Source organism: Miniopterus natalensis, chromosome 1 (assembly GCF_054644295.1).
Source record: "Miniopterus natalensis isolate mMinNat1 chromosome 1, mMinNat1.hap1, whole genome shotgun sequence".
Classification (NCBI taxonomy): domain Eukaryota; kingdom Metazoa; phylum Chordata; class Mammalia; order Chiroptera; family Miniopteridae; genus Miniopterus; species Miniopterus natalensis.
In genome coordinates, this window is record NC_142081.1 from 28,963,373 (window position 1) to 28,978,831 (window position 15,459).

Genomic DNA, 15,459 nt, shown 5'->3' on the forward strand with positions numbered 1-15,459 from the left:
AATATTTGGCCGTCGGCATTGTTGAAATGCCCTCTTCAGCCAGTCTCTTTTAGGAAACGTCAGTGATGATTGCTTTGTGGGTTTTACTGTGTTGCCTTTAAGCTTCAAATTTCCCTTCTTGGCCACTGATGTTGGAATGTGCATTCTTTAGCTCTTGGAATCAGAGGACTGTGGAGGTCGGGGTAACTTGGGGCTTTGAACACCTGCACTTAAGTCCTTTCTCGGGGACAGGTGATCTGGGGAGCCGCTGGAAACGCCCTGAGCCAGGCTTCCAGTTCCACCTGCTCTTCGCCTCTGCTGGAGGAGTCTGCGCCAGGGCTTTAGGGTGTTCAGAGTAAGAGCGATGATTTCTGGCCCGTGCGCTCCCCAAAGGTAGGACTAAGTGAGAAATCAGTGGGAAAAGCCAGTAGACTTTCCTCAGAAGCAGCCCTAGATGTTGGAAAAACTGTAAGTCAGTGAAAGTGTTTTATTCGGTGTTTCGGGGCCTTTTCGTGAGGTTCTTTCCCTTCCCCTCCACTCCGTGTCTTCTGTCTTTGTCAGTACTCTAGAATTCTTTTGTGTGTCTTAGCACTTCTTAAAATATCTTAAAACTTCTCTGTGCTAGTGCTCTGAAATATATCCCTCTAGGGTGATTTTCATAAAAAAAAGATAGAGGGCGGGAGGAGGGGGGATAAAGAGAGATTTAACCCATTACCCTATTGTTAAATGTCCACGAGATTTCTGGGTCAGAATACACAGTTTTCATAAAAACAAAACAAGATGAAAAAACACAAAGAACTGTCCAATCACGTCAGATACAGGTATTGTTGGAGCGGCTCAGAGGAAAACATTCTTGGAATTGCTGTAGAAAGGGAAGAAACACTTCACATACTTTTATATTAGTTTCATTGACTGAATATAACCTCTCTTCTTCCAGAAATTTCTGTCAGCCAGGATTATTCACCCCAGGGTTTGAATATGACCTCCTTTGGGGATGGGATTAATATGCAGGGGTATTGAGTCAAATGTTATTATTTCCCTATTGTGTGAAAAAATAGCAGCGTAAAAAGGAAGTGCTTCCTTTATGTTATAGCAAAACAAAAGCTTAGACAGCGGTTCAGAAACCCAGCGTGATAGAATAGCAAGTCTCAGGCAGCGAGGCCTGGCTCTGTGTTTCCCCCACCAGACACCCTTTTCCTGAGTTCGCCGAGCCCTTCAACTTTCCTGGCTGCTTTCCCATTTATAAAACAGAAGGAAAGGATGCAGGAGATGAGTGCATTCATGAGGCTGGGGATTGCCTGATGGTCTTGTTAAAATGCAGGTCTGATTCATCAGGTCTGGGTAGGTCCCAGATTCTGCATCGCTAATAAGCTCCCAGGTCACACTGGCCCACACTTTGAGTAGCAAGGTACTAGATTAAAGTTTTCCAAACCTGGCTGAGCAAGAGACTTTTCTGGGCCGTTGTATTTTTGTGTTCTGCCCCGAGGGAGCCTGTTCAGCGTGCCTGCGCTAGAATTCAGCAATCTGCTTTTCTGACACTCATCCCGAGGTTCTGTTGCAGCTGCCAGCATTTAGAAATTGTTGCGGTAGCAAGTTAGTGCTTCTCCACCCTGGCTGCACAGAAGAACCACCTGAGAAGATTTAAAAACAAATGCCGAGGCCTGGATCTCACTCCAGAGCAATTAAGACAATCTCTGAGGGCTGGGGCTTGGGATGAGTAACTCGGGTGGTCCCCTCCAGCCCTCCTCACCTCCATCCCAACTGAATGTGCAGTCCAGACTGGGAAACACTCAGGATTCCTCGTGGGCCATTTTGAATTAGAGGCCTGTGGTTTAGTTTTCAACCCTCTGACCCTTGAGGGAACAGTGCTTGTTTTATTTCATGTCTATCTCTGAGAGATACTGGATGGTCTTGAAAGAATACAGGGTAGGGCAAAAGTAGGTTTACACTTGTTCATATGGAAAATAACGCAATAATTAATAAATAATAATACAAGAATAAACTGTGTTTCGTGTACTCACAACTACAAACCTATTGTTGCCAAGCCCTATATAATGAGGTGTTTTCAAGATGCAGCCTCTTGCAGAGGTGCATTCAAGAATCTGCTCCTGGGTGGAATTGCAGCTTCTGAAATGTTCTGGGCTGGGGCCACCTGGTAGGGTTAAAGACCCGATTCTTAGGCCCTCCTGCAGGAACACATTGTGTATTAGAACCATTTGGACATGAAATGTTTGTAAACATTTTCAAGAAATGGAATAGGCCGGATCCCAAGAAAGGTTCTGTTTTCCACAGCTCTGGATGTACTGAGAGTGATGTTTAACCTTTTTCATCCCATGGCACAGAAACTAATTACTAAAATTTTGCAGCACACCCAAAAATATATTTTTTGCCAACCTGACAAAAAACAGGTATAATTTTGATTGATTAAAAAGTGTTATAATAGTAATGACCTACCCTTTTTGCTCCAAAGTAACTTTTTGAAAAATCAAGCGCCTATACTTGTATATAAGGATTTCTGGTACCAAGAAATCAGTTGCAACCTTATTATGTGACGTGACCAATAAGATGAAACTCTAATATATGACCCACATATTTATGGTTGAAGACAGGGCATTCACACTGGATGGTTATTGTGTTGGCTGTTGTCATTTTTTAATTTGACAATCTAAGGGGAAAGAGGTCAGTACCTATGGCTAATAGGTTACTGCATGTTTTAAAAATTCTTGCTGCACTCCAGTTGAAAATTGCTGTGTTAAGAGCTGCAGGGACAAATCAGAACTAGTTTTCCGAAGATTCATTGATCAATGTCTTAGTGTACCTGGGCTGCTGTAACAATATACCATAAATTAGGTAGCTTATAAACCACAGACATTTATTTCTCACAGTTCTGGAGGCTGGGAGTCTGAGATCAGGGTGCCAGCATGGTCAGGTTCTGGTGAGAACCCTCGTCCTGGTTGCAGAACACTGACCTCTCTTCGTATCCTCATCCGAGGGAGAGCAGAGTAGAGCAGAGCAGAGGAAGCAAGCTGTCTTGTGACTCATATAAGGGTGCTAATCACATTCATGACCTCATTGAACCTTAACCACATCAGATCTGAAATTTCCTGGTCAGAAGGTCAGGAAAAGGTTCATTGAGCTCATGACAATTGAGTTAAGAGCTCAAAAAATGTAGGTGCCAACCAGATGGGGAGGCAAAGGAATGGTGTTTCGGCAGAGAGGATGGCAAGTTAAAAGATCCTACAGCGGGAGAGAACTTGAAGCTTAAAAGAATATAAGAAAAATTAGTGTGGGTATTGTACTCAGGGCAAGGGCAAAATGATGCAAACTGAGGTTGGACATACTTAGAGGTCATTAGAGGCCAGGGACAGGATTTGGACATTCAGAGCCATGATAAGTCATGATGGGTGTTAGAGCAGGGAGGGGACAGGATCCACTTTGAATTTTGAAAAGACCAGTTTGGCTTCAGTGTGGACAATCCATCGAAGGAATCACAGACAGGGTTGGAGTAAAACCATTTAGGTAGCTATTGGAGTTATCCAGGAAAGAGATGATGGGAGCCAGGAGTTGGGAGGTGATGGTGGGGACCTGGAGAAATGGAAATATTTGAAAGAGTTTTAGGAGATAAAATTAATAAGATTTGATAATGGATTAGTTATTGGGGTAATGAGAAGGATGTTGAAAGGTGGCTTCCAGATTTCTGGCTTACCTAATTATATGGATAGTGAGCCCATTTTTTAAGACAGGAAACACTAGAAAAGCACCTGATTTAGGGTAATGGAAGTCATTGGCATGTTCTGCTGAGGTACATTTAAGATATCAAAGAGGAGAGGTCCACTTGGATAACAAGATCTGGAGGTCTGGTTTGGTGATATGAAATGTTGAGTGACTGAATCTACGGAGGTAGGTGAAAGTATAAGAGGGGCTGACGTGGAGGAACTCTAATATATACTCACTGGATAAAGAATGTTGAGGCTGCAAAGGAATGGAGTGTCCAAAGAAATAGGGGAATGCTGTTCTACAAAAGCTAATGATTGAGAAACTTTTAAGGAGGGAATAGTTACCAAACTTCTGAATTGTCAAGTGAAACGAGTAAAAAGCATCCTTTGGATTTGGTGATGAGAAGAGGTTATTGGTGATCTTGGGTGTCTTGGAATGGTGAGGGCAGAAGCGAAGTAGGAGTGAGTTGAGTGAATAGGAGCTGAGGAGATGGAACCAATGAGAACAGACACCTTTTTTTCTTTTTAATTCTCACCAGAGAGTATTTTTCCCATTGCTTTTGCTTTTCAGAGAGAGTAGAAGGGAGTGAGAAAGAGAGAGAGGGGGAGGGAGAGAGGGAGAGAAAGAGAGAAACATCGATGTGAGAGAGACACTTCAATTGCTTGCCTCCCACACATGGCCCAGGTGGGGGTCGAACCTGCAGCCGAGGCCTGTGTCCTTGACCTGAATAGAACCTGGGACCCTTCAGTCCACAGGCTGATGCTGTAGCCACTCAGCCAAACTGGCCAGGGCTAGAACAGACAACTTTTATGGTAAGCTTGTCTTATGAAGGGTTGGAGACAGACATGGTGGTAGCCAGAGGGGGATGTGGGCTGAGCGGTACTCAGTGAATATATCATAGAGAAGATAGAGTTGAACTGGTTCTTAAAAGTTTTGATAGGCAAAGGGATGGAGGAAGAGTTTCAGGTGGGCAGTGGGTGTCATGAGTGAGTGTATTTTGGGGATATAATAAGGAAACCGGCCTGACTGCAATGCTATGGACTTTAGGAGGAATGAGAAATATGTTTGTATAGCCAGGAGGGTGAGACTGAATCTCAGAGGCTTTGTAAGTCTGGGAGAGGATTTGATCTAAATGAAGAGTAGTAGGGTGGCCGCAGGGCTTCAGGGGAACCAGTGAACATTAGTCTGAAAGTCAGACTGAAAATCAGGATGAGCTGAGGCAGGGAGACCCTGCAGCTAGCGGAATGGGCTGCCACCATGACCTCGCCATGAAGTGAGACTACAGGGAGAAGAGAAGGTAAATTGGCTAGGACCTGGCCTGGGCTACGATGGGAAAGAAGCTAATTTTTGGTGATCATATTACAAATATTTATAATTGATGCTATGCATAAAAGAAAATATCATGTATTTATAGAGGGATTAATTCTTTACAAAGCATTTTTGTAGGAATAAGCTCATTTTATTTTCTACCCTAAGTACCTTTCTTATAATTAAGGTTCAGCTTAAATGCCAGTTTTCCTAAAACTTCTGATTCTCTGGTCCTTTGTGTTCCTTGTGTTTTCATTTAAAGTTGAGATATAATTTATGTGAGGTAAAATACACAGAGCTTAAGTAGTAGGGTGTAGAGTTCAGTTGGCTTGGACAAATGTGTACACCTGTGTACCTGCTCCCTTTATGAAGACAGAGGACAGTTGCCTTCCCCGGGAACTTCTGTTCTCTTTCCTGGCAGCCCTCCCACCATCCCACAATTGAACGGGAATCAGAATGAGCCACGATTTTGAACCCATTCTCTTGTTGGTGGACATGGGCATTGTTTTCAGTTTTTGGCTTCTATGAATAAGGTTGATGTGAACATTTTTCTACAAGTCTTTTTGCTAACATACGTTTTCATTTCATTTGAGTAGATGCCTAGGAATGAAATTTTGGGGTCATAGTTGATATTTAACTTTACAAGAAATCGTTTTTCAAAGTGACCATGCCGTTTTGCATTCGCACTCGCGTTCTAGAAAGCCCTCGAGTTGTTCCACATTTCCATCAGCAGTTCGCACTGCTGGCCTTTGTAACCACTCTGGTAGCTGAGCAGGATCCATGTATCCTTGAGCTCTTAGCTCCTATTTCCCCGATGCAGGGTGGTGGTGAGCATCTCATTGTGCTTACGGGCCACTGTCTGTTTTCTTTTGTGACATGTCTTCAAGTCATTTGCCCATTTTGTTAATTGACTCTTTTGTTCTTTTGTAGGAATTGTTTTTTAATGTTCTCAATAGAGGTTCTTTCTCAGATATCTGTATTGTGAATATTTTCTTTTAGTCTGTGGGTTTCCTTTTTGTTTCCTGTTTTAAAAAATAATGTTTTTATTGATTTCACAGAGAGGAAGGGAGGAGGAGAGAGATGGAAACATCAAGGATGAGAGTCATTGATTGGCTGCCTCCTGACAACCCCGGGGAGTCTAACTGGGACCTCCAGCTTGAGGTTTATTGAGCTAAGATCTGTGGGTTATTTTTTATGCTATTTGGAAGAATTTTAGTCATCAATTATCCTAATAACATTTGTGCCTCATTCTGTCATCCCCTCCTCCCTCCGACTCAAGTACATGTATTTTAGACTGCTTGATACTGTCCCACAGGACATCTTTTTAATCTGTTTCTCTTTTTTCTTCAGTTTGCAATAACTTTCATGGATATGTTTTAAAACTGGCCTTTTTTTAGGGTCTAAGCTACTGTTAAACTTGTTCAGTGTTTTTTTTTTATTTTTATTTTTTTATTTCAGAGGTTGTATTGTTTATGTCTGTTTCCAATATTGACCTCTTTCTCTATTGCTTATTTCCCCCCAGATTGTTATCACAGTTCTCTGATTTTTATTTTTTGCATGCCTAATAATTTTTTTAATCCTCACCTGAGGATATTTTTTCCATTGCTTTTCAGAGAGAGTGGAAAGGAGGGGAGAGAGAGAGAGAGAGAAACATCGGTGTGAGAGAGACACATCGATTGGTTGCCTTCCACACCCACCCTGACCAAGGCCAAGGATCGAGCCAATAACCTAGGTACATGCCCTTGACCAGAATCAAACCTGGGACCCTTCAGTCCGAGGGTCAACACTCTAACCACTGAGCCAAACTGGCCAAGGCATGCCTCATAATTTTTTATTGTATACTGGACATCGGCTTGATACATTATAGAAACTTTTGATTTAATTATTTTCCTCTGAGGGGGGGTACATTTTATTTTAGCAGGTAGTTAAATTATTGGTGGGTCACCTTGATAATGATTTTTGCCTTTTTTATGTGTGTGTATGTGTGTGTGTGAGAAAGAGAGAGAGAGAGATGGCTACATTTTTTATCTTACTGTCTGTCATAGACTGTGAGCATGACTTTCTGTGGCTTAAATGGAAATCTCAGGGAATTTATCAAGCTTCTCTAGCTTGATAGGACTTGAACTCTGAAATTTGCCTTGTGGCCTTGGGAAGGTGCTAAAATTTCTGCCTGCTTTTTAGCCTTCTAGTCATTTCTAGACTTGATGAGTTCCTTAGTTGTCTTATCCTGTGTATGCACAGACAAGGATTTGAGGTAGATTCATATATGGGTTTATGTCAAAGCATCTCCCTCTTAATGTCAAGCTGCTCTGGCAGTCCCAAATTGTGACCTTTGACTTTTCTGCTTGAATTCGGTCCCCCATGGACTGTGCAAATTGGGAACTACTCACAGGGGAATGAACAGTTAAGTGAATGTATCATTTAATCTATCTCCTTTTATTTAAGGGTTTGTATTTTTCAGTTTCTACCTGCGTTTGTTTTGTTTTTAGTGCCTTGAAACAAATTTTCCCCCATAATTTGTCCTATGCTTCTTGATTTAGCATCTATTCTGATAAATTGTAACTGATTGTTATTTTATTGTTTTTCTTAACATGTAAGTTTTGTGAGAGTAAAGGGTATGTTGTATTGATCTTTATTCTAGCCCATTGTCTGCCCCAGAACAGCACCCTTTACTTAGCAGCTACTTAGTAAGTGTTGAATTGCACTGATTTTATAAAGATTGACTGTGAGTCAGGATTTACACTTAGTTTTCTCCTCATAAGTTAATTTCTTTTTAGTGCACTACTCTGAATGTGAGCTTAAACAAGATTATTTTAGGCAGATATTCTGAGTTTGTTGAAGTGTAGTATTTCTTTTAACATCTGTACTCTTTTAAAATATTTATTTTTAAAATAATTTTTCAGTTTTATATTTTAATATTATTTTATTTTTAATTCATTTTAATGCTAACATATTTATCACGTCTAAATATTGCTGAAGTTATTGCCTAAGACTATGAGACTTTTAATGAAGGTTGATATCAAAAGATACTATTTTTGTATTAATTTTATGCATAAAGAAAACTACTTGTTTATGCAAAATAGACCAGAGATGGTTCTTTATTTAGACTAAAGATAGTTCCCAAATTTTGTGTAGCATGTGGTTGAAAATAATATCTTTGAATAATTTTATTTTTAAAAGGACCTCTTCAATGTTATTTTAAATTAGACTTCTTAAGATCAGTTGAATTTATGCCATCATGTCCAGAATTATATGAATAGAATTTTTAGAGGAGTCATACAAGTTTGCCTCTTTTATCAAGTCCAGTATTCTCAATGTGTATAGAAGTGACTGTAGCCCTAATCTTAATAAATCAACTGGTTTTTAGGTATAATTATTATAGACATTAACATTTGTTTAATATTAACCCTAGTTTGTTTTCATAGCTTAGATTATAATTGAACAGAAAGAGGTATTACATAAACTGGCTTCTGTTCCACTGAGTTGTTAGTTTGTATGCAAATCTTGTACTTATTGCAGATCTCATTTGATGATCATGGTAAACTCATTATGTCAATATCAAAGACAGGTTTTATTATTTGTACCATAGCAAACCATAGTTGTATTTGCCTATCTTTATGAATTGTGAGGTTTTTCTTATTACTTGAAAGACGTACATTGCTAAATGAAGCTAAAAACTTCCTCTTTTCCCTTTCTTCTTTAGAATCGAGTTTCTTGCTGGGAAACGCCCAGATTGTAGATTGGCCTGTAGTTTATAGTAATGACGGTTTTTGCAAACTCTCTGGGTATCACCGAGCTGACGTCATGCAGAAAAGCAGCACTTGCAGGTAGGTGAAAGAACAGCTCAGGAACCTTTGCTGACGTTTAATGCTGAATGCGATTGAAAGGCTTAAAGTGATTTAGACTCACGGTGATATAGTGATTTATATTAAATATACATTTGGTCTTCCAGCCAGGTGTCTGCACAGAGCTCCTGAAAGGCTCGGAATTAAGAGCAATAAAAGCGTCTTTTGTTCTGTTAATGAGATGACTGTTGGAAAGCCCCTTAGATAACCCGAGCATGGGGGCTGGGTGCAGGGGAACCAGCCACGTGTTTAGAGGGGTTTAACTTGCAATACCCCCACCCCCATCCTCTGATACAGGGGCTGGAGGTTGATTCAAAGGCCAATGGCCAATGATTTAACCAATCGAGACTCTGTGATGAGAGCTCCATAAAAACTCAGAAGGACGAGGTTCGGATTGCTTCCTGGCCGGTGAACACGTGGAGGTGCTGGGACAGTGGGACCCTCCTCAGCCTTTCTCCAGACCTTGCCCACGCATCTCTTCCATCTGGCTATCTCTGTTACATCCTTTACAAATAGTCCAGTAATCCAATAGGTAAAATGTTTCTCTGAATCTGTGTGCTGCTCTAGCAAATTAATCAAATCCAAGGAGGAGGTTGTGGGAACCTGTGACTTATAGTCTGTCCTTAGAAGTATAGGGAACAACCAGGGTTTTTGACGGGTGGCATATAAAGTGTGTGTGTGGGGGGCCGTCTTTTAAGACTGAACCCCTAACCCATGGAATCTGATACTATCTCAGGGTAGATGGTGTCATAACTGAGTTGAATTGTAGGCCTCCCAGCTGGTGTCCCAAAATTGCTTGTTGTTGGTGTGGAGACCCTCCCACTTCTACCACACTCACACTAGCATTGGTACCAAAACCTATTTACTCACATATAAAAACTATAGGATAAAAATTATATTAAAATATTAAGGATACTACATTGTCAGCAGAAATATACAGTCTAAGAGCCATTGGTGAAAACTTTTGCTAAGAGAAGGTTTTTGCATATCTGTGAATTTATGAATTCATCCAATAAATATTTTTTGCTATGAGGCAGGAACTATCCTAGGTGCTGAGTGATCGAAGGAGCATCCTACCTCCAGGAAGCACTTATAGCTGCTAAAACTGTCTTGAACAAAGTAGAGGAAACAACCCCCGACCAAGTAGGACGTGGTTCATCAACATTTAAAGAACATCAAAATAAAGTTCTTATGCCCTGTGTAAATCATATATACTCTGTAATGTTGGTACATTGTACCATTGCTGTTTTGTTTGACTTAATGTAAAACAAATGCTGGCATTTATATTTATAAGCATTCTTTAAAAATATGCCATAGCTATAAGTTTAAAGAGAGTATTACACCCCCCCCCCCCAAAAAGAGAAAAAAAAGATCATAGAAAAGAAGAGAAAATTCTAAATAAGGAACCCAATTTAGAACTAAAAACTTTTTACAATATTTCAATAAGCCCAGATGGGAAGTTTTTACCTTGAGCTAATTTTTTCTTTAAAGTTCTCACTTAACAAAGCACCAGAATCATGTTATTTTAAAACTACAAGGGATCTGAATTATTTTCTATTCCAAATCTTTTGTTTTTCAGAGGGGATAATTGAGGTGGAGTTTTATGTTAAGGACTTGTCCTGGGAATCATAATATTTATCTTCTTTCTACTCATTTATGCTGAGAAACATTATATGCATATACAAATCTATTCAGAGGTAGGCAAATGTAGGTTTACAGTTGTGAGTGCATTCTTTTGAGTTAAAGCTATTGTAATCATCAAAACCTGCATGTCTTTTTCTATACGAACAACAGTAAACCTAATTTTGCCAACCCCTGTGTATTCTGTTTCTTCATGGAAGGCAGGGATTTCATATTAAACCATGAGTTTAAACCTGACTACACATGGGAATCCCTTAGAGAGGTTTTGCAAATCAAACCTATTGAATCAGAATCACCCAAGGTGGGTGGTGGGGCAGGGATGAGTACTTTTATTTATTATTATTTATTAAACTATATCTTTATTGATTTCAGAGAGAGGAAAGGAGAGGGAAAGAGAGATAGACACATCAATGATGAGAGAGTCATTGATCAAGCCCGCAACCCGGGCATGTGCCCTGACCGGGAATCGAACCCTGGTCCCCTGGATCCCAGGTTGACGCTCAACCACTGAGCCACGCCCGGCCGGGCGGGATGAATACTTTTAACTGTCAGCTCAGATGGTTCTGATGCTTAGCCAGACTTGAGAAATAATCTGTTTAAAGATCTTCTTTTATTTATCCTTTCCCAAGTGATCCTCATTTTTTCTCCACTAAATAATTCTCACATCAACTCTTCACTCTCAGATCTGAAATTGGTAAACAGACTGATGGAACTATGGCCCCTCATCGAGAAACTCCCTTTGGTAGCACTGACGCCTTTTGATCTGCTGGGTGGACATTAGCTGCTGGGCTAGCGCTTTGTTAGGCGTGTGCTATAGTTTCTGGGGGGTTAAGGATTGTATTGAGCGTCTCTGCTCCCTTATGTCTCAGGAGGGCTTAGGTTTCGAGAAGGTTAGTTTTATGGTAGACCTTACCCTTGGAACAGGCTCTATAGAGAGTTCTAAGGAACGCAGGTGCTCCGTATCCATTTCCTCTTCTTGGACTTTGGACATCCCATCATCACGCCCATGTCTGTTTCAGATGCCATCTTTCACCGGAAGGTATTTGTGATTCTCTCAACAAATGTGTTTTCCCTCCTCTGGCTCCCAGTAGTTCATCAGGTGGCATCACCGTCTGGCCTTAAACGAACTTTCCTTTCCCCTTGGGTTTCTAGTGCTATTGCTCTTGTCGTCATATGTGGAATCTACTGTGAAGTCCTGCTTGTCACCCCTTCTTGCTTCCCATGTATCTATGCCCCCACCTCCCCGCCTATTTTCTTTGGCAGGTGCAATTTTTCCTACAGAAATTCATTAAAAAATACTGGCATGTTATATTAATATATTCTATCCCTTAATAGAGTTGCTTTCCCCCTCCTACCCCCAGTGCCAGATTATAAATGCGTTGAAAGTAAAGATTCCATCTTGTTCACTTTGGCATGCACCACACGACACAGCTCAGTTTTGTGTCAGTATTTGCTGAATTAGATTGGCTTGTTTTGCAATAAACCCTAACCTAGATCTCACATGCCTCCATATAACATGCTTTTATTTATTGTATTTCATCCCAAGCGTCAGGGTATTTAAGGTGGGTGAGAGAGCAGAGAGCTTTGGATTCCTTCATGCTTTTTCATTTTTCACTGTGGGAAGCTGTCTCCCCACTACCCCTCTTCACTATTTTTAGACACTATTTTCAAAATGATAATTTTCTTAACTTAAACAGTTAGCACTTGATTGCACAAAATGCCCAGTGTGTTTAGGTAATCTAAAAATTTCCTAAACAGAGCAGTGGAGACTAGCATCTGATACGTGAGCAAAGGATATTTGAGCCCCATCAGGTTTTCTTAGAGGCATAGTTTGTTTTAGTGCACTCCCTTTTAAACTTCCCCATCCCCTTTTAAAATTAAACTATCCCCATTTTGTGTTTACTGCAGCATTTTTTAGAAGAAGCAAGATCTAAAAATGATCAAACTGTCCAGTAGTAGATTTGTTAAAAAATATTATGGCAAAGCCCCAATTTTCTAAATCATATGCTGGAAAGATGATGACACTAGAAGAAGCTGACAACATATTATTAAATAAAAACAACCAACCAGTCAACCAACCAAACAAAAAAAACAGTTAATAAACACTATCTGCATCATGATTCTTGTTTTTTTATATACAGCTTTTTAAAAATTCCCTGTGTAAATCTGTAAAAGCCTTTGAATGTGAGATAGAAGGAAACAGAGGAGGAAAGAAGAAAATTATATACACATTTAGAACTGCAGTGTTAATAACTAAAAGTTATTATAGAGTTTTGGAATCACTGAATTCCAATGGAATATAGAGCTAAATCATTTAACAACGAGGATAGCTTTGTGAATAATTCAAAGAATTTTATTGATTATCATTATTAATAATGACAAGTTCTGGAATAAGACTTGATATCAGAGTAAGAAACCGGAAATCAGTGAGTGTGAGTTTGTGTGGGAAAAAATGTAACAGTTTATGTCCTGAAGAAAGAATCATCTTTATATACAACTTGCATTAGATGGATTAAAGTCAATAAGATTAAAGTAGCAACTGGGTAAAGAGTCCATGTTCTGTTTTTTAATTGTTCAAATATGAACTGTTTTATGGGAAAATTAAAAAAAAATGCAATTTGTAATTTTACAATATCAAGAGACTAAGATTTATTTCTTTTGTTTTCATATTTTATTTCCTTTCTTGTACTTTCCAACCCTCCCCTTATTAGACCAGGTGCACAAAATCTAATTAAACATGCTTTTCAGTATCTCAATATTATCCTTGTACTCTCTCTGGGAAGCTCTCTATTTTATTAATTTTTCTTTTATTTTTCCCTCTTGATCACATTCCCCATCTTCTTTTTTTTAATTGTTGAAAGTATTACAGATATCCCGCCCCCCCATGGATCCTCTCCACCCAGCACCCACCAAATGGGCAAAGGACCTAAGATCGGGAAACAGCCCCACCCTCTTCTATAATTATTCATTGTAGGGTGTTTATTGTGTCTTTCTGCTCTACCCTCTGTTTGTACATTAAGTATGTATATTCTTAACTGATGTTGCTTTGTGTTTGTTTTTAAGGCCCACACAATTCATACCATGCCGTAAGATGGATAGGTTCTTACTTTTTCCACTCAAGATTATGTTTTTGAGATTTTTTTAATGTTGCTATATGATCACTGTGCCTGACTGCTGTGCAGTACTCTAGTGTCTCCACAGCCTCCATTTGATTTATCCATTTTATTAGTCATGGACTTCAACTTCTGACATTTTTGCTGCCTCAAACAACTTGGAGACAAACATCTCCATACACATCTTCCTGTGGCCCCATGTGAGAAGTTGACTGTGCCCAGAAATAGGATCGCTGGATAACAGAATATATACAGAATTTGTACATTAATGCTCCCAGATTGCTATTGAGTGGCCTTCTATTTCCCATTCTCACCAGCCATGAGTGGGTTCCAGTTTCCCTGAATCCTTGTACTTCATAGTAGTATCTAAATTTCTATTTTAATAAATCTGATGTGTTTTATATACTGTCTCAATTTTTTAACTAAAATTAAAAAAATATTCTTATGACAGTTTAGGATTCCGAGAATTTCTAGCCTGTTTTATTGTCTAATAGTTGCATGCCAAGCCTTTGGATTGTTTGGCTGTTTATTGGACACAAAACATATTGCATGCATAATAGAGATTGTACGCTTGGGGGGATGGCATTTAAAAGCGTATGATCTTAGCTCATGACCCCCAGGAAACCCTGACCTTCAAGACATACTATCATCATAGGTTAGGTAGAAACCACGTCAGTATTTTAATCTTTTATTAACCTGAAAATTTAAAGGCCCATTCTGCCTTTATTTATTTTATTTTATTTTTATTTTTTAGGAAAGAGGGTTGAAGAGCAATCATGTAGATAGGGAAGATTGGAGTAGATAGATATTTTCAAAATCTTTTTTTTCCTTGAAGTGCCCACTAATAATCCTTTGCCCACGCCATCCAATTAGAGAATGAAGCAGAGATAGTAAGAGGCACATTATTGGATGTATTTCACAAGTAGTTTTATTAACACGGTTATCTCAGCCAACAAGAGCACATTACACGTGGTGGATGTCGGTCAGCCTGGTTCCGTTTGGCCTTGGGCTCTGCTTTGCACAGTGGCGGAGGGGAAGTGTTGGAGAGCAGAGGAGCCTCCGTGATGTCCATGCTGCAAGGGTTAGAGACGTCCAGTGCTCCCCTAGATTCCCTTAATTACATGCCAGGGGTCTACTCTTTAACTCTGTCTGAATCCTTCTGAGCCCATATAAATGAACGGGTTGTGAAACCTTTTGGTTACAATCGACTATATAAAGCGATGCTTTAATTTATTTCAGAATGACCCCTTTCAGATTCTGAAATCTGTGCTCTTATTTGTTTCTAAATTCTCCTTTTGCTGTCCCCTCAGGCTTCTTTCTGGTCCTTGGACTATAGATCTCAGCCCCTGCTCGCACTGACTTGGTGATGACTGTTGTGGCCGGTTCCCCGCCGAGGACCACACTTGCCGCCAAGCGCACTGCGTCAGTGTGTGTGGTCTCTGGGACGCGTTTGCTGGCCCGTGGACTGCAGCCTGTAGATAACGTCATGCTCTCTAGTGGTGACCGAATGCGGTGTTTTAGTTCAGGAACATTGACCATTAGCAGATCGAGGGAGATGGCGGAACTCACGATTAGGTTACATGTTTTCTCAGTTTGGAAGGTTCCTTTGTCGCTTGAAGGCCCACCAGCATCACAGCCATCCTCACTGTGGGGTGTCATGATGAGGCGTGTCGGTGAGATGTTGATGGCAGAGCAAGGGATCCACGATTCAGTAGGAAGCCGTGCTATAAGCAAAGTCGCCTGTGCCCAGAAGTTTCCTAGGGCAGAATATGCTTGAAAGATAGGCTGCAAACTGCTTAGGCAAGCTGCATGTGGCTTAGGCAGGCCCGCGGAAAATTTCTCCCTTAGTCTCAGGA

General features: G+C 40.2%; 1 protein-coding gene across 1 annotated transcript in view; it reads left to right on the plus strand.

The window, feature by feature from the left end:
• Positions 1–15,459, plus strand: part of KCNH5 (potassium voltage-gated channel subfamily H member 5) — a 216,557-nt gene that overhangs the window by 12,247 nt on the left and 188,851 nt on the right. Inside the window, exon 2 of the mRNA XM_087814110.1 lies at positions 8,708–8,831. Coding sequence (XP_087670236.1) covers positions 8,708–8,831 — 124 coding nt within the window. The remainder of the gene's footprint in view (positions 1–8,707; positions 8,832–15,459) is intronic.